At 40.0% G+C, this 18,749-nt stretch overlaps 1 protein-coding gene across 1 annotated transcript; it reads right to left on the bottom strand.

The window, feature by feature from the left end:
* Positions 1 to 11,345: 11,345 nt before the first annotated feature.
* On the bottom strand, positions 11,346 to 18,432 carry LOC135467129 (sodium-dependent phosphate transport protein 2B-like). The gene is made up of 9 exons (XM_064744890.1): positions 18,385 to 18,432; positions 18,299 to 18,349; positions 17,888 to 17,948; positions 17,343 to 17,474; positions 16,532 to 16,675; positions 15,946 to 16,137; positions 15,190 to 15,305; positions 14,408 to 14,579; positions 11,346 to 13,848 (listed from the first exon to the last, which is right to left on the bottom strand). Exons 1-9 carry the CDS (start codon positions 18,430 to 18,432, stop codon positions 12,998 to 13,000), a joined length of 1,767 nt encoding a protein of 588 aa, XP_064600960.1. The 3' UTR covers positions 11,346 to 12,997.
* Between the last annotated feature and the right edge of the window lie 317 nt (positions 18,433 to 18,749).

The raw sequence follows: 18,749 nt of genomic DNA, 5'->3' as shown, positions 1-18,749 counted from the left end.
TTATCAGATATTCTTACCTAAAGTGAATGGAGAAATTAAGGCTATGCCACATGCTGGTTTGAGCAATCTAACAGGAACACGTTTGATTGGATAAAATTTGGAAGATGGTTGTCTTGATTCGCGACATTTTCTCGGTATTGTACAACCATTTACGTGTAACCATTTGTCAGCTATAACACCGTCGTCGCCGCCCTGGTTTAACTCACCATATGATGGGTGTACAGGTAGTATTTTATACTGTCATTTTATTTACATGATAATCAGTGATATCAGATCAAACAAAAAAAAAGTGTAACCTTCTTCATAGAAATTCTGAACAATGTGCTTTGGATTGAAATATGTTAGAGGATGCATACAGCCTCTTCCTTTAAATAAAAAATCACAAACCGAAATAAGGGTGGATAATTGTATGGCTTATTGAAAACTTCTTGGTGTTATGGTTTTGATGTTTTTTTTTCTTAATTAGCGGAAATGGATGCACTCGAGTGAAACGTTCTAAACTAGATATAAGGATGACCTGGTGAAGACAAGTGACAGAATCAGATGTCTCATTTAGTTGACATTATCTCCCTCAAAGTTGCCGAGGACTATACTTTCTCAGAATAGCTGTTTTATCCGTGAATACTGAAATTATGTAAACAGCGTTTGTTCTGCATGGATTCTCTGTCGTGGAAAAAAGTCGGTTTTGCATGATTTATTGGCATAATTTCAAAAGATCAAATGATTCAGTTGACTCTTAATACACCAGAAAAATTTTCTTGTCTTGTCACTCTTAGCGACGTATAACGTTTTTCTAACTTTGATCTCCAGCTTTCTATGATATCTAGTCATCAATACACGGCCTTCACAAAACCAGAAGCCCACGATAAAACTATACTGCCACCTCGCCTTTACAAGCATCTTTACCCGGCTTTTACAAACATCTTTACTTGACCTTCATAAGTAGCTATAGTTGGTCTTCACATGTTGACCTCTTTACACGGCCTTTAAAACATCTTTACAAGGCTTCAGAAAACATATCTTCAGACGGCCTCCACAAGCATCTATACATAACCTTTACCCACAACTTTTGTCGGATTTCACAGGATTGTTTACAGGGTCTCTACAAGCATCTTTACTGGGCCTTCACAAGCATCTTTACACAGCCGTCAGACATCTATATTCGGCCTTCACAAGCATCTTTACACGGTTTTCAAAAGCATCTTTACACGTCCTTCACAAGCATCTTTAAACGGCCTTCACAAGCATCTTTGCACGTCCTTCACAAGCATCTGTACTCGGCCCTCACAAGCATCTTTACTCGGCCATCACCAGCGGCTTTACACGGCCTTCACAAGCATCTTTAAACGACCTTCACAAGCATTTTTACTCGGCCATCACCAGCAGCTTTACACGGCCTTCACAAGCATCTTTAAACGGCCTTCACAAGCATCTTTACTCGGTCTTGACAAGCATCTTTACTCGGCCTTCACAAGCATCTTTACTCGGCCTTCACAAGCATCTTTACTCGGTCTTGACAAGCATCTTTACTCGGTCTTCACAAGCATCTTTAAACTTCCTTCACAACCATCTGTACACGGCCTTCACAAGCATCTTTTCTCGATCTTCACAAGCATCTTTACTCGGCCTTCACAAACATTCTTGAACGGCCTTCACAATAATCTTTACACGCCCTTCACAAGCATCTTTTCACGGCCTTCACAAGCATCTTTACTCGGCCTTCACAAGCATCTTTACTCGGCCTTCACAAGCATCTTTTCTTGAGATTCACAACCATCTTTACACGGCCTCCACAAGCATCTTTACTCGGCCTTCAAAAGCATTTTTAATCATCCTTCACAACCATCTTTACACGGCCTTCACAACCATCTGTACACGTCCTTCACAACCATCTTTACACGGCCTTCACAACCATCTGTACACGGCCTTCACAACCATCTGTACACGGCCTTCACAAGCATCTTTACTCGGGCTTCACAAGCATCTTTACTCGGCCTTCACAAGCATCTTTAAACAGCCTTCACAAGCATCTTTACTCGGCCTTCACAACCATCTTTAAACGGCCTTCACAAGCATCTTTACACGGCCTTCACAACCATCTTTACTGGGCCTTCACAACCATCTTTACTCGGCCTTCACAACCATCTTTACACGGCCTTCACAACCATCTTTACACGGCCTTCACAAGCATCTTTAAACGGCCTTCACAACCATCTTTACACGGCCTTCGCAACCATCTTTACACGGCGTTCACAACCATCTTTACTCGGCCTTCAAAAGCATTTTTAATCATCCTTCACAACCATCTTTACACGGCCTTCACAACCATCTGTACACGTCCTTCACAACCATCTTTACACGGCCTTCACAACCATCTGTACACGGCCTTCACAACCATCTGTACACGGCCTTCACAAGCATCTTTACTCGGGCTTCACAAGCATCTTTACTCGGCCTTCACAAGCATCTTTACTCGGTCTTCACAAGCATCTTTACTCGGCCTTCACAACCATCTTTAAACGGCCTTCACAAGCATCTTTACACGGCCTTCACAACCATCTTTACTGGGCCTTCACAAGCATCTTTACTCGGCCTTCACAACCATCTTTACACGGCCTTCACAACCATCTTTACACGGCCTTCACAAGCATCTTTAAACGGCCTTCACAACCATCTTTACACGGCCTTCGCAACCATCTTTACACGGCGTTCACAACCATCTTTACTCGGCCTTCACAAGCATCTTTACACGGCCTTCACAAGCATCTTTACTCGGCCTTCACAAGCATCTTTACACGGCCTTCACAAGCATCTTTACTCGGCCTTCACAAGCATCTTTACACGGCCTTCACAAGCATCTTTACTCGGCCTTCACAAGCATCTTTACTCGGCCTTCACAACCATCTTTAAACGGCCTTCACAAGCATCTTTACACGGCCTTCACAACCATCTTTACTCGGCCTTCACAACCATCTTTACACGGCCTTCACAAGCATCTTTACACGGCCTTCACAAGCATCTTTACTCGGCCTTCACAAGCATCTTTACTCGGCCTTCACAACCATCTTTACTTGGCCTTCACAAGCATCTTTACACGGCCTTCACAAGCATCTTTACTCGGCCTTCACAAGCATCTTTACACGGCCTTCACAACCATCTTTACACGGCCTTCACAACCATCTGTGTATTTCTATATTTATATGTATAACTGGAGGATTAATTGCAAATGGTGTTATATGAGCATAACTATCCAACTCATAGGAAATTGCATCAACCTCCCAAACATAGTCCTGCTACGTGGTTGATCATAGCGGTTCTGCACTGTCAAATGTTACCCAAATGGGCTAGTTAACCACGTATTTAGAAGGCAAAAGCTGTATTTGAGCTATCGCTCCTTATTATTTAGTTTTTTATTTGAATGGTGTTAATCAAGAATATTTCACTTATACAACGGCATTACAGTGGGAGAAACCTGGACAGTGCTCGGGGGGAAAAACCCACGACCATCCGCAGGTTGCTGAGAGACTGACGCTGTACGCAATGCATACGTGTATGTAAACTATGCCATAATCCTTAAGTATTATTTCGTCCGATCAACATAATCAGATCCTTTTTCGAAACTCACTGGTCTTCAAGCAACGCACTCGAAGTATTTAGCTAAATGTAACTATACTAGTTTAGTGAACCTGGGCGCAGTGATATGGCAGTGATATGGCCACGTGGCTAATTAGGGAAGGTTGACTTGTAAAGGAATTATCTGGCAAATTGTCATTTTGGAAGGGGAGAGCGGCGTTTTCAGGAATGAAGTAGACTTGTATCTTTGAGTTACTTGGATTGTGGTAAAAGGGTACACGAAACGCTTTGGTTTTATTTCTTAATGTGGAGATAACATATTACAGTATAGACGTATTTTTCAACTTTGACCTTGACTGCTAAAAATGGCTTCAAAGTGCAGTTTTCTTAAGGCAGCAGCGATCAGTCCGGAAATGAAGGGACGCCAACGATGATGCCTGTTTAAAAAGAACTCTATGGGGGACCAACCAAATGGGCCTTGCCGAATTGGGGCAGGGTGTAGGGAACAGACCTAATGGGGACGGGTGGAGGGCCGCAAAGAGGGCGCTGAGAAGACCCGAAGAAGCAAAGCAGTATGAGTGTACATGTCACCTTACTGTAGTGGGGCACTTTGGGGATGTTCACCGAGTTCCTAGCAAAATCAACGATGACGCAATTTTTGAAAAAATCAGACTGTTGACGGAAATGCATAATGTAGATGGGTAATTAACAGGTATAAAAATCACCCCCCCCCCCAAAAAAAAAAAAAAAAAAAAAGAAAAAAGAAATTTTATAAATAAAAATTCCGGGCCATAATTTTCTTTATTTGTCATAGAAACATAATTTGTTTTGTGGTTCTTTTCCATATAGGCTTTAAATTCTTAATATGAAAGTAGATTGCCTTTAAATGTGGATGAACATTTCTAGAATTTCTTACGTGTACAGTACCGCAGTACACGTTACCTATACTGGATGTTGAAGGAATGTAGGTCTAAAAATGCCTGAAATCCTTGATCATCTTTATGGAAATTTGATGCAAAGAGCTTGTCACACTAGACTAGGAGTTCATAGTCTCCAACATGTAAATCTGTAAGAGCCACCTGTAGCGATGTTTGTCTTGTCTTGGCCCAAGGGTAATTCAGGCGTAGCATGAGTGTTGGAGCTTTTCAGCGTAATGTGTGGCATGAGTGAAGGAACAGCCCAAATTATAGATGTCTTCGTCGCCGTTCTATAAAACCAAAGAAGTGGATATTCCGCACATGAAACGTTAATTTCACACGTCAAGGCAGTCATAAAGCAAGATAAGATCTGACGAGTGGGCCTTGAGTGACACTGTAAACCATCAAACGATCTCTTTTCGGTTTACTTTGTGGTGGACTTGTCTAAAACATTAGCATCGAGGGTGGAAAGCATAAATAAGAATCGGCCGTTTAAAAGTGTTGCTCTTTCAACTACATGTACATGTACTTCTGGAACAAGTATAATGCATAATACTGTTATCAGACCTTACCATTAATTTCTTCAAGATTTAAAATAAGTAGTTCTCGTGGTTGTAAATGCTTTATCAAACTTAACGTTAAGTGTCTTAAAATGTATAAGAAAGATGACTCAGATAATGTCCGTGTGAAATATACTATCAAAGCATAGCGCTAATTCACCTTGAGCATGCACCTTGAGCTCTGCTCTGCGGTTGAAAATCCACGAGTCACAGGTGAGAATACGGGTAACTTGTTGGTCTAAGCATCCATGTGACACAGGTGAGAATACATGTAGCTTGTTGGTCTAAGCATCCATGTGACACAGGTGAGAATACATGTAGCTTGTTGGTCAAAGCATCCATGTGACACAGGTGAGAATACATGTAGCTTGTTGGTCTAAGCATCCATGAGACACAGGTTAGAATACATGTAGCTTGTTGGCCTAATCATCCATGCGACACAGGTGAGAATACATGTAGCTTGTTGGTCTAAGCATCCATGCGACACAGGTGAGAATACATGTAGCTTGTTGGTCTAAGCATCCATGCCACACAGGTGAGAAAACGTGTAACTTGTTGGTCTAAGCACCCATGCGATGCTTGGAGTTTCTAACGTTTCAGGCGTAAAACACCAATCAAAAAAAAAAAAAAAAAAAAAAATCAATCTAACGTTTCATTTTCCTCACCTTTATTGTGTCTCATTAAGCTATTTGTCATATAGCAACTCGTCAAAATTCAACAAAATTGGACAAGTCTATTTTATAATCGCCTTCATACTATATACGATTTGCCGATTTCTACAATGGCATGAAATAGCACGTTTTATTTTCTTCCGGCCATCGCACGGTTTGGACGCTTGGCTTTACTTGTCATAAATTTTTTGGCTAAAACAAATTTGGACTCATGCCAACAGCAGGAACTTGGGGTGATTTCTTTTTCAGCTAATGGTCTCGTGATATATATCTGTCTTATTATATGGTATCTCTAATCTAACTTGAGTTACATAATTGGCGGCTGCAAGAAGCGTCCTTTGGGTTAGTGCTTGGCAAATGGCCCGCCCGTTATTGATCACGTGAAATGTCTGTCATTCGTGTGCTGATCAGACGCCACGATCATTTGGCAATCGGGCACAAACGAAATAGTTCCGTGTACATTTGCTGTCAACTGAGTGAATATAGCTGCTCTACTTGGCTTGAACAGAAAATGAACACATGCATCTTAAAGGACAAGACCAACGAATTTCGACATGGTTTCAGTTGTTCCTTGATGCTTTTTTCATGAACATAACATCAGTGCCCACTTAAATCAGTTTTAATATAAGTTTTTCATTAGTACAGGAAGCTTAGCCTAAGTTGTAGGCTTCAATTTCATGTCACCCCGTTCACATGCACAGAGAATGCACTCGTTGGTCATTTTATAAACTGAAATGACAAACCCATTCCGAGAGTGTTTCAAATTTGTGTTTTAGTAGTAGTGAGTAGGGTGGATAGAGAATGCATGATTTTATGTATCGGTGCTCGAACATATATGGTAGGAAATGTTATTCGATATTTACAACTTTAGAACAACTTTTACAACCACCAATCTTTCTCATTTCAGAAGGCCGCCATATTTTTAAAATAGAAATGTTACGGGATCTCGCATTACACGGGAGATGAGTGCTGATTTTCACTCCAGCCTATGCTTTTACCTAGTGGTACCATGCTTGCTAGATTAAATATCTGTTTCATTGAAATTGTGCATTGGAAATCGTGTCTACATTCGCAGTAAGTTATAGTAAAAGCAATGGAGAAACTGAAAACACCAAGTAAAAAGTGCTACTATGAAAGCTTGGCGCTTTATTGGCCGTAAAAAGCAGAAATTTCAAAGGCCACTGTCCGCAAATGGGTGCTAATTTTATCACGGCTGCTCTGTTGTGGCCATTGTAGTGGCGCGCATCACGAAAAGCGAATGTCGCTTATTAAAACTGATTTACGTGGGCGCCGGTCTTATGTTTATGAAAAGACATATAGAAACAGCTGAAACCCAGTTGAAATTCGTTGGTCTTGTATTTTAAGAGAAGGTAACATTCCACTGAATATAAAACGCTGTGTTTATGTTGTTCTGCACTAACATGGCATAAGCGTTTTTTTGAACGTGTGGGCCTACATCAATACAACATTTTTCTTCCAGTTGCTTTTCAGTTCTGTACTTTTAGAGAGAATTTCATTGTGCGCTCATCCTACAATTAACATCTCCCTACGCAGCCAATCATTGGCTATGTTGAGTTTATAGATCTGAACCTATAATCATCACTCAAATATAGGAAGTCAGAAACCGGTCCAACAAGATACTTGATGTGAAGGAATAAACATTTAAAGAAGTTGTTTTGCAGGAAAGAATATATGAGTGATTTCTTAATTACTTTCACTTTACCCTGAAGCAGAGTTGGTAGGCCTACATGCGCTTAACAGCAGTATGTGGATTTTAAGCGGCTTCGTAGGTGGCAGTAATAGTCATTTACACCCCGTATATAGTAAAACCATCCGTCCATCCATCCGTGCGCCCATGCGTCTGTTCGAAGCCTCTTACCTATGGAAGGGGATATCCGCCAAAACCGTATGCGTGTAACTTTGAACTTTGTAAGTTCTACACTGCTATGTAAGTCTTCAGCTTCTGCTATGTGTCTACCGACATTCGGCTATGTGGCTACCGAAATGTGGGTAAGGTATGGAATCTGAACATTGTGAATTGCGATGCCGCAGGTTCTGTCTTTCGATGGCATGCATTTGTTTCCACCATTGCAGTTCTGGCTATGGAAAAGACTAATGTGCCCGTAACACTGTTAGCCACATACACGTCTTACAACACTGCTCTCATCTGTGGCGATGCGCCATTATGATAGTAGGGTTCGCTGTAATCAACTAGACTAAAAAAAAAAATAATAATCGCTCCCAATCCTGAAAGTACAGTCTACTATACAGCAATCTGTTCATTTGTCGTTGTTGCTGATAAGATAATAAGACGTCAATCATAGATGAGTTATGCTAATTACACAAACAATTACCACTACTTTTTAGTAGTTTTGCTGATGATTTCATTGCAAGTGTTGTGACAATGTTTGAAAACCCTTTTGAATTTGTAATGATATTATGAGGGTTGTTAATATATCAGCGGTTGATTTAAACCTGTTGTTATTTACATGTTGGTCGAAGTAGTCCCTAGGCCCCGCCATCGTCTTGCATGGGCATACTCACAGTCAGAAGTTGCCCAGCAGCCCCTAAATTTACGCTCACTTTCAAAATGTAACATTGTTTTTTTTTTTGTTCTGTTTTGTTTTGTTTTTTGCTTTTTCTTTTTTTTTTTTTTGGTTTTTTTTTGTTGCATATTTGGCAGGCGACAATCCACATGTTTCCCCAGGGGCCCATGATAATATTATGCTTAGACATGTTACAGAAAAGACGAGCAGCCCTGGTGCCTAGTCAATTAAGCCGATATACACAGAAAAATTTGGAATAGGTCCGCTTATGACATTGAAACATTAGCATTTTGTATGCTAGAAATGTTACAAACAATACGTGTATCAGGTGGTATTCTTCACATTTGACCGGCCCTGATAGTTGGTAGAGCGTTGGCTTTGGGAGCGGTAGATCCAGAGTCATTTCTGGGTCGAGTGACACCTAAGACCTTAAAAGAGGAAGTTGTAACTTCCTCGCTTTCCATTCAGCATGAAGGGGATAGTGCAACGACTGGTTGACCCATATCATTATAATGGCTTTGGGTGGGTCGGCTCACTTTCCTTCGGTAAGGCGTCTCAGTGAAGCAGCACTAGATAAAAATGAGCGATGGAAATCCGTACTGCAACAAGGAGTCACATTACATGCACTGTAAGGATTCCTTCGTCGTCATATGAAAAATTGTACGACGTTAAACCCCAAGCACTCACTCACTCTTCACATTTGCTCACTGAGAATTACTTTCGGTTTCAACGATATAAACAACAGCAGTGCACTTCTATATATATTGAACCCATCGTCAGACCGAAAAAAGAAAAGCAAGTTCTATGATTATACATGTCTATGTTTGAAAATCTAATCAGAAAAAGCAACGGTTTATTTGTAGCAGTTTTCTTGTAGACTTTATTTGACTTTCATTTAAACTTCATGCGAGCCCTATCATTAATACCAGTAAAGTTCTACGGCCCGTTCATGTACCAAGTGTCATGAGAGTACAAACCAACAGTCAACACAAGAATACATACAAAAAATAATCTCGGGGCAATAAAATTTTAAAACATAAAGTCTTATAAATTTACCTTTCACCAAAGCAAAATATTTCTTACGAAGTAAAAAACAAAAGAGCACACAACTATGTCCGAACATGGGAAATCAGCTGAAACGAAATGTCGTAATTCTTCACTCGGGAGCGGTTGTTATTTCAATTTACAATTGACAGAAGCACCCCCTGTTGTCATAACGGGGCATCGCCACAGATGAGAGCAGCTCGAACGCTGTGTTGATATGATGTTATGACACCAGCTAATTCCTCCATTGAAATTTCAACGCGCTTACAAGCTTTCTCGCCGGAAAGACAGAACCTGCGGCATCACAGTTTGCAATGTTCAGATTACATTCCATACCCACATTTCAGTAGCCACACAGCCGAATGTCGGTAGACACATAGCAGAAGCTGCAGACTTAGAACTTATAACAGTGTAGAACTTACAACGTTCAAAGTTACACGCATACGGTTTTGGCGGATATCCCCTTTGTGTTCATAGGTGTAGCCTATAACTGGGGGAGATAATGAGTCACCAGCACTATTGCCTTCGTGGATGGTTGCCTTGGCAACCAGATAGCTAATTTCTTTAGATTCATTCTACAGTCGTGCTCGAGCTACATGTTCATGGCACTAGTGCACCAATTTCTCGGGGATACATATATAGGCCTACTGAGGTGACGACTTGTCGCATCTCACATGTCTGTGTTTATATTGTATTATTTATATAACGATGTTTTTACCTGACCATGATTGTAATTACCTTCAGAAAATACAAATTATTCAAGTCATTTATTCATTCACTAAATATATACCCCCAAGTGTCTGGTGTGCAAATAAAACTTGTATAAAACACGTGCTCACAATCAAATTAACCTTAGGTACACCTTAATACCATTGTCTCGGTGACGTCAGGAACTCAGCAAACTATGTGGAACAGCTGTGTGGGCCTATATACATGTAGGCTACGAAGGACTGCTTGGCGAGGAGGGACGGTTATATGTACATGTAAATGCCCAGTATGCAGCGTAGAGAACGAATTGTTTGTTTGGCGAAGTATTAAATATTTATTTATTTATTTGATTGGTGTTTTACGCCGTACTCAAGAATATTTCACTTATACGCCGACGGCCAGCATTATGGTGGGAGGAAACCGGACAGAACCGGGGTAGGGGGGGGGGGGGGGACCCACGACCATCCGCAGGTTGCCGGCAGACCTTCCCACATACGGCCGGAGAGGAAGCCAGCATGAGCTGGACTTGAACTCACAGCGACCGCATTGGTGAGAGACTCCAGGGTCCTTACGCTGCTCTAGCGCGCTAACCGACTGAGCCACGGAGACCACCTAAGTATTAAATAGCATACAGCATATAGTACGGGTGCAGTAAAGTTAAATGCAAACTAAACCATGGATCCTTTGTTATGATGTTCTAGTTTCCTTTTGTAATTCCGAACTGGTTTGACAGCGTATAGGGTCTATATTGTGTGATTTCTACGAGTGTGACATCGTATATACAGATTATTCAGAAGTTAGACTCGTAATCCTGATAAATGGGGTCGTGGGTTCAATTCCAGCCGCCGCTCATAACGCGGCCATTTTGTCAGATGCATAAACAGGACAGATAAACATGGTATAAACTCCACCCATAGAAGATGAAACAATCGGCAAAACAATGCTCAAAAACTGGACATAAGCAAGTACCTTTGTTAAATGTATAAATATCCTCTAAGGTCATTAGCGTGAAATTTTCAGTCTAGTCAGAAATTCTATCAGATGGGATATAGGATTTTTCGGAGAGGTAACACACAAATGTCGTCAATAAATGAGGATATTACATCACCATTGGTATGGAAAGATGTATATATGACCTATAACTGTAATATTCAGGAAGATTCACACATCAAAAGTTATACCCAATCACTGATAGCAATAAAACATAGCAATTCCGATATTATGCTAATGTATGTCCACGGTGGCGATTGGAATCCTTGTGTATAGTTGCCCACAACTTGTTCTGACAGAACTCATGTATAGTATAACGTGTATAATTTTATGTGCAGTATTTATGGCATTGGGTTTTGACGATGTCTTCAAGAAATTTTTTCTTGTACAAAGGGTCAGATATAGTGGAGGAAACTTGGGTGCCCGGGGTAAAGCGATACCATTTCGTAGGCCTTTTGATTTGGCAAATTCTCTGAAAATTGCAACAGCACTAGCAAGGCCTGGACTCGAACCTGTGACTTCATTGATGAAAGGACGATGGGCTACAGCCCCTTCTGTAGTCACCATAGTGTTGGCATTTTCAATGGCATGAAATAAATATGGACTAGGTGTTGTTCATGAATTTGCTTTTGTCCCTAAATATGAGATTAACAGTGCGCTTCCCAGGGCTTTATTTATTTATTTAGTGCTTACGTCGTGCCCAAGAAATATTCCTTTTCCTTTATAGTCAGGATATTTAACATGGAAACAAAATCACCATGCAAATTGTTTTACGAATTATTTAGTAGATTCTTTATTCCATGAGTAAAAGTATTAAAAATTCCATTAAAAAATAGAGCCAATGTGGAATCCCCCCCCCACCCTTCACTAAAATATATCTTTCACAACAACATTTGGTAGTATATTTTGTTATAAATACTTAAAAAATAAATATTTACATGTAAGAGATTTCCGGTTCTAGTTTCTGTAAGGAGAGAAGATAATTCAAGTGTCTACTGTCAACACGATATACATTTCCATACAAACATAAAGCACTGATGAAAAAAACAACACGTTCATAAAAAGTAGCGTCTATGGATACTCTTTCTCTTACATGATTTGACCAATCAGAAACTGGTTTTAACTTAAAACCATGTTCCCCAGGAAGAGTCACGCTGATTGACCATTTCACACAATCTGAATAATGACATAACAACGAAAACAATAGAAAACTTCTGCTCGACTTCCTTTTGTAATAAGCCTTCTTGACAGTACTATTGATTATCACCTTCTTTGCTTCCACAATTATTCTAAAAAAATAAAAATAAAACTTAAAAATTTTCACATCGTATTTACAAATCTTTTAGTAAAAAGACTATAAATCTTAATTCCTTTTGTAGAGATTGCTTAAAATTTTACATCACAGGATTCAAAGCTACATAGACAGACAGAAGAATATATACATGTACAATATATATGTACAGTGTACGTACAGGATTCCTTACGAATATGTGCAAGTTCTGATTTTTTTCGTAACAATTCAGTATTACTCATTTTTCTTATCCACAATAAAAATGCTCTCGCAGGTATTTACAAACAGAATTTGTGTACTAGAGAAAATGTTGACGACGCAATGTACATGCACTAGCTGGAATGGACGAAGCACTGATGGGGTATCAGGCTGTCTCGACACGTGGTCGTAAAACTGAAGTAGGCCTGCGGTAACCATCAGTGATATAAATGAAAGTAATATGTAGAGTTTCTGGAATATATGCTGCTATGGACAACGAAAACAATAAACTGTACACCTGTGTGTTATCACAAACACTCTATGGTTCATCGGATCACGGTTAGCTCGCATCTAATTGTCCCAAACAGATATAACTGTATCAGCAGAATTGTTTCTCAGAGGACATAAACAGCTGCATATATTCAGCATCACTCAGTTGAGGTCTGCTGAGTAATTTTTGAAGAAGACATCCGTGATTGATGGATGATGCCCAAGTTTTTCATGGATCAGTTATATTAACCTCTATGTCGCAGCAACCACAGCATCTTGTGTATTTGCAGCAATTGCATCGGGTGAGCAAACGATCAAGGGGTGCCAGGGAGCGCAAGCATTCGGGCAACCATTTCCAGTTTCTCAAATTCTCCGGCAACGCTTCAGGTCTCTTTGTTTGGATAAACTTAACGATCAGTATGACGACTATGAGGATGACGAAGGGACCGTAGACCGCCAAGAGGACGTACCAGCCTGGCAAAGACAGAGCGAACACGGACAGGGGGAAGAGAAAGAACATGAGGATAATGTAAAGAATGGCGAACCATCGGTACTTGGCGGTTGTGGTGCCCAGAAACTTGGCCATGTTGATTGGCACTTTCCTCATGAATGGTATAGGGTACCAGATGATGATGCCGCAAATGTTGAAGAACAAATGGCAGAGAGCGATTTGCAAGGTGTCGTGGATGTTGTCCGAGGCGAGAGCTGCCAAGACGGCCGTAAAGGTCGTGCCGATGTTGGAGCCGAGGGTTAGCGGGTACATCCGGTCCACTGTGATCACTCCCATGCCGACCAATGGCGTTAGCGATGACGTAAAGATAGAACTACTCTGCACCATTATAGTCACTCCACAACCAATAAGGATGGCCACGTATCCTGTCAGGTAACGCAGAGGACCCGGGAAATCCGAGTTCAAGAATTTACGAATAACCTTGGCGACTTTTCCTTTCAGAATGGACTGAAGCAGCTTGACGATCAGAATAAGGGAGATGGACATGAGAGCTAGAGAGGCTACGAGAAGCACAGCTCCAATCACCTTGTCGTCCCACACCTCTGTCACATTTTTAAACAAGTAATAGCCTTCAAAAAGAAAATATAATAACGATATCAGAATAAAGTAACAGCGCTTTTAAAAACAATTTGCAATGTTTGGAAATTAAATCTGATTGCTAAGAAATTGATGTGAAGCTTTTCTTATAAGCTTTTGTTCAACGATTTTCCTCATGTCTGAAAATTAATATAAAACATTCTTGTGGTACCAGGCATAAATGGTTTTTAATCCGAAGGTTCCAGATAAGCACACCATTCCCGGTTACAACCGTATAAATTTCTTTGCATGTCTTAAAGTTGATGAATCGGGCATTAAGACAGAAGATGCCATCTCTCATGAAAAACATGTACTTTAAGCATACATAGACAAGGAGGTTTTATTCGTAAATGAAGCGCATGTTCGCGTTGAATCTCCACACACTGCTCAATCGCTTGGGCCGGTAACATGGCATGAAAACAGACCCCATCAATCCCGAGGACTGAGCATCGGATGAAGCAGAATTGTAATTAACTTATTTGTGTCCTGTAATCAACACTTTTTACTGTATCAAAGTGGAGTAGGTGTAATCTGCATTACAAAAACACTTACAGTCTTCCTTGGGGACTTCATAAGAACAATTGCCGGTTTCATTTGAGGCCAGCATAGTTAAGTTGGCGCATGTTTCGTTCGTCTTCGTTGAGTAACAAGTCTTAATGATTGTGGAGATCTCATCTCGTCTTTTTTTGCCAGTGGCAATACTCTTAATTTTGTTTTTGTCCAGCTAATAAAGAAAGAGACAAAAAAAAAAGGGATTAGCATGCTTCGAAATGACCTTGTGCGACGAAGTACGATTCATTTGACGGCCGTCACTTTGGCCTCGACTGAAGAACAGCAAACAGAAAACATGCCCATGCACTAGAGCGCTCTATGAAACACAATTATTTAGGCCGGATTGTTCAGAATTAATTTACCAAGGATTATTACAGCATTAAATTGAGTCTGTATTTGACAAATATCTGTTTTAAACGGTTTTTCAAAATTATTATGATGGGCGATCGAAATTTATATATGTTTTTTTTTATATACTAACGTGCATTTATTACAATATGTCCACGGCCAAATCAAAGTTTCAAATTTACATCAAAAATCAATATATTTTACAAAATGGTATTTTTTATGGCGTCAGAATGATTCTAACCATTTAGCAACATTGACTGCAGCGTTATAGCAAAGCGCTATATAATGATGCTGTTATTATCATTTTCATCTACGTGTATACTGTTGTTTCCTTTCAATTTCTTTTATTTGTTAACTTCTGGGTTGTGGCCTCTGTTATTCGACCTTGAGTCGTTTACGAATAGATAAATAAATCTACGAATGAAGTATCTTACCGAAATGACGAGTTTGGTGAAAGGCTTTGTTATCGTCTTCAGCAGCTCGGTGTCCTCATAATCCATTTCACTACTCACGTTTGACACCAGCCAATTTGAGAAATGGTACAGAAAACCTGCTCACAGTAACATTACCAACTAAGTTATACTGAAACAATCTGCATTATTTGAAACAATAAATATCACATCATAATTTTAAGAGACAATGTGGCTACCGTGATTAGTTTGGTAAAAGAAAACACACACTCGTTTAACTAGAACCGAGTGGCCAATTTTAAAGCAATGAAAACTTGATATATTGAATGTATGGCTCTGAATAGCTTTGAAAGTGCATGGCTGATTTTTGTCAATGACGACGTTTTCGGCTATTGGTTTCCTTAGTCTCGGAATAGTTGTAGTTGTCGTAGTGTCGTTCAGTATGGATAGTACATGGGTCCTGTCAGAACTCTCGCTTACGCTAACGATTGATTTAATGGGGCCTAAATGATACATTTTGTTCAATATCCTGCATAAGAATTGCTGACTTAAATAACGCTGGTCAGGAATTTGAGTGGAGGGATCCAGAGATGCCCAGAGTAAACCACCAATCGTAGCTAGGTACCTGACAAACCTCTTAAATTTTAGCTGCAGCCGAAACAACGAAAGCTGGAATCGAACATGCGACCTTACTGATCAGGGGCCTGATATACGCTTCCGAAATCAGTACTAATATACAGATATACAGATGTGACTGTTATATCCCGATATGCCACTTACTGGATGCCCATTCGATGATGAGTAAGATGATGACGGACAGCCAGTTGAACATGTCGTGGACGGTAGCCCCAGCGAAGGCTCTCCGGAATTGGTCCTTGTCCGAGATCTGGGTGATAGACACGATGGTGTTTGTCACAGATGTGCCAATGTTAGCGCCCATGATAATAAAGACCGCAAACTTCACCTCCAGAGCTGCCGAAAAAAAAATGACTAGCATTTAGTAAATATTGTTCATAGTTAGCTTCATTAATGTGATGCATGTTTGACACCATTTTCATGGTTATTTCTCGCCATAAGCCAAGACAGAGACGACCAGCCACGTATGGATTCTAATACATCGTTGCATTCACTACTGATCGAACGCTAACGTAGAGACTATTAGCAATAGTTCTGTTATAAGTATATATCCATTTTGTGGGAGTATTTCTAAGGTTATAGATTATGATAACTCAGTTCGTAATATGCAGTAAAATATTACAGCTTGATGAAAAATTCTATGCATGACATGAAATCACGTATAGTTTTTGCTGGTTTAGCTAAAAACCAAGGCAAACGTTTATCACTTTCAGTTTAACGTAAAAATTACCTCCAGCGGATACCATTGCAACTACGATGGAAGTGGAGGTGGAAGAACTTTGAACCAGCACGGTAGCTAGCACCCCCAACATCAAGCCAGCAACGGGATTGCCCAGCAGTTGTTTGTTTTTGAAAGCCTCGCCGGCCTCTTTTCCTGTAACACATACAACCATTGCCATGATATCATTCAGGGGTCAAAAATTTTTTTAGAATATACTGAGTTGTCTTGTAAGTTTGAAACTTTGGTCTACCCGTATATATGCTGTGATAAATACATTTATGTATAAATTGCTATCGTCCACCATAAAGCAAGATGTTTTCTAACATCTTTCAAAAGTTTATCTTATGTGTTATTATCCAAACCACTGAAATCATTGTTGTCTGCCTGAATATGATTTAGCAATAAACCTGGTGTATGTCCACCAATGAAATAGCTTCATCGACTTTTACAACCGTCTTTCAATATCTAAATTTCTAGATGGTTCCAAAATGGTGATCGAAATCAATATGGCCTGGTCGTACAGCAGTTACTATCGCATACGTAAATATATCGTGAAAGTAAAATAACAGAATCGTACATGTGAAGTTTTTCCAGCAACCTGCGGATGGTCGTGGGTTTCTTTTCGGCTCTGTCAGATTTCATCCCACCATACTGCTGTCCGCCGTCGTATGAGAGAAATATTGCTGAGTACGGTGTAAAACACCAATTAAATAAATACCGCCTAAACATTCCCTTGCTTGAAACTCTTGATAAGTACAACACAGTGTTGAAAGAAAAGAGGTGGGTCATTCCGTGTGTTATTATGAGGGCATAAACTTACCCCCGAGAAGTTGGAAGGCATTGCTGAGGAAGCTTAGAGAGCAAATAAACAAGTAGAGCAGTCCTAATAAGACGATAAATCGCAGAAAGTAGTCCCATACCACTCGCTTCACTTTTCCAGCTGTGCTCAGGTCTGTGGATAAAAACCGGACACTGTAATTCAGAAATTTATTAGTGGCGTGGAACTACACCTCCGAGACAAAACTGATATTTAACAATTGCTTACAAAAACAAAACTGTTTACCTGTGAAATATAAAAATAGATGTTCATGCAAAGTTGCTTTGTATACTGTGAATGGATTCAATATAGATGAAACCCTATGCATCCAAAACCAAGGCATAACTTCGTTTAATCATCACCCTTTACTCTTATGAAAAAACTGACTGACTCTTGTATTCATTTAACACTGACGTGTCAATTGAATTGTGTGCTTATCATCGATGGCGTGCTACACTTTCATCCATAAAATAATGCGTATTCATCAAACACGATCTTGTGATTATTCATCATTTATCACCCATGAGCTTTCTTGTATTCACACTTACCTGACCAAGGCACCACTTTTAGATTAAATTCTGGCAAATCCCAAGGGTCAGGTTCATCTTCCTAAACAATTAAAAGAAAAAATTCTTAATTAAATGCAGTGATGGTGTATTGTTTGCCATGTGACTGAAAGACCAAGTTCCATCGAGCCAGATACCCGCCAGCTTATATCGGATCATCTTCATTTACTCTTCTGCCCATATCACATATTTCTCCAATATTTATTTATTTAGTAGGTATTTACGTCGTTCTCAATAATTTTTCTCATACGACGGCCACCAGCGTTATGGTTGGAAGAAACAACCATCCACAATTTGTTGACAGAATGAAGGACTCGATGTCAAGTGTCTTTATTTGAACAAGCAGGAGAAAGGTTATAAGAACAGGAAAAAGCTAACATGAGCCGTACTTACCTGAGCCAATGCAACCTGACTTGAGGAGCTTTTGTAATCCGGTAAATGCTGCTGTAAGCATAATTATGGACTGACATGTGAAAAACGACAGTTAGCAAAGTTCTGAGAGATATTATAGACTGTGAGGCAAACATAAAAAAAACATATACTAATAGTCTTATAAAGAACAAAAAGCCCTTGCGACACCGCCCGCGTGCATATATAGTAAATTTGATCAATTTATAAACTGACGTTTAAACAGATGTAATATTGCATATTGTTGTATAGGCGACGGTTTTACTTTCATCTTTATGTAATTATTAAATTGAAGTTTTCCACCGTAATTTGGACCCCAATTTCGAATACTGACTGATCGGGGTGGCCGGAGTAAACGACCGTCCTTCGTCCTCCTGACTTAGAACTGACGAAAGGTGGATTCGAGCTTCTTATTTACTTGGACAGGGGTGGGTGG

This window comes from Liolophura sinensis, chromosome 6 (genome assembly GCF_032854445.1).
Source record: "Liolophura sinensis isolate JHLJ2023 chromosome 6, CUHK_Ljap_v2, whole genome shotgun sequence".
NCBI lineage: Eukaryota > Metazoa > Mollusca > Polyplacophora > Chitonida > Chitonidae > Liolophura > Liolophura sinensis.
The sequence above is the reverse complement of the archived record's forward strand: the minus strand, read 5'-3'. Positions and strand labels throughout refer to the sequence as shown.

Excerpts from the sequence above, each read along its gene's own strand:
- LOC135467129 (XM_064744890.1), bottom strand. The coding sequence starts at position 18,432 with ATGTTTGCCTCACAGTCTATAATATCTCTCAGAACTTTGCTAACTGTC. Across the intron at positions 17,949-18,298 it reads GTCAGGTTGCATTGGCTCAG|GAAGATGAACCTGACCCTTG; the intron begins GTAAGTACGGCT and ends TTAATTGTTTAG. Across the intron at positions 14,580-15,189 it reads TCACCAAACTCGTCATTTCG|CTGGACAAAAACAAAATTAA; the intron begins GTAAGATACTTC and ends TTTCTTTATTAG.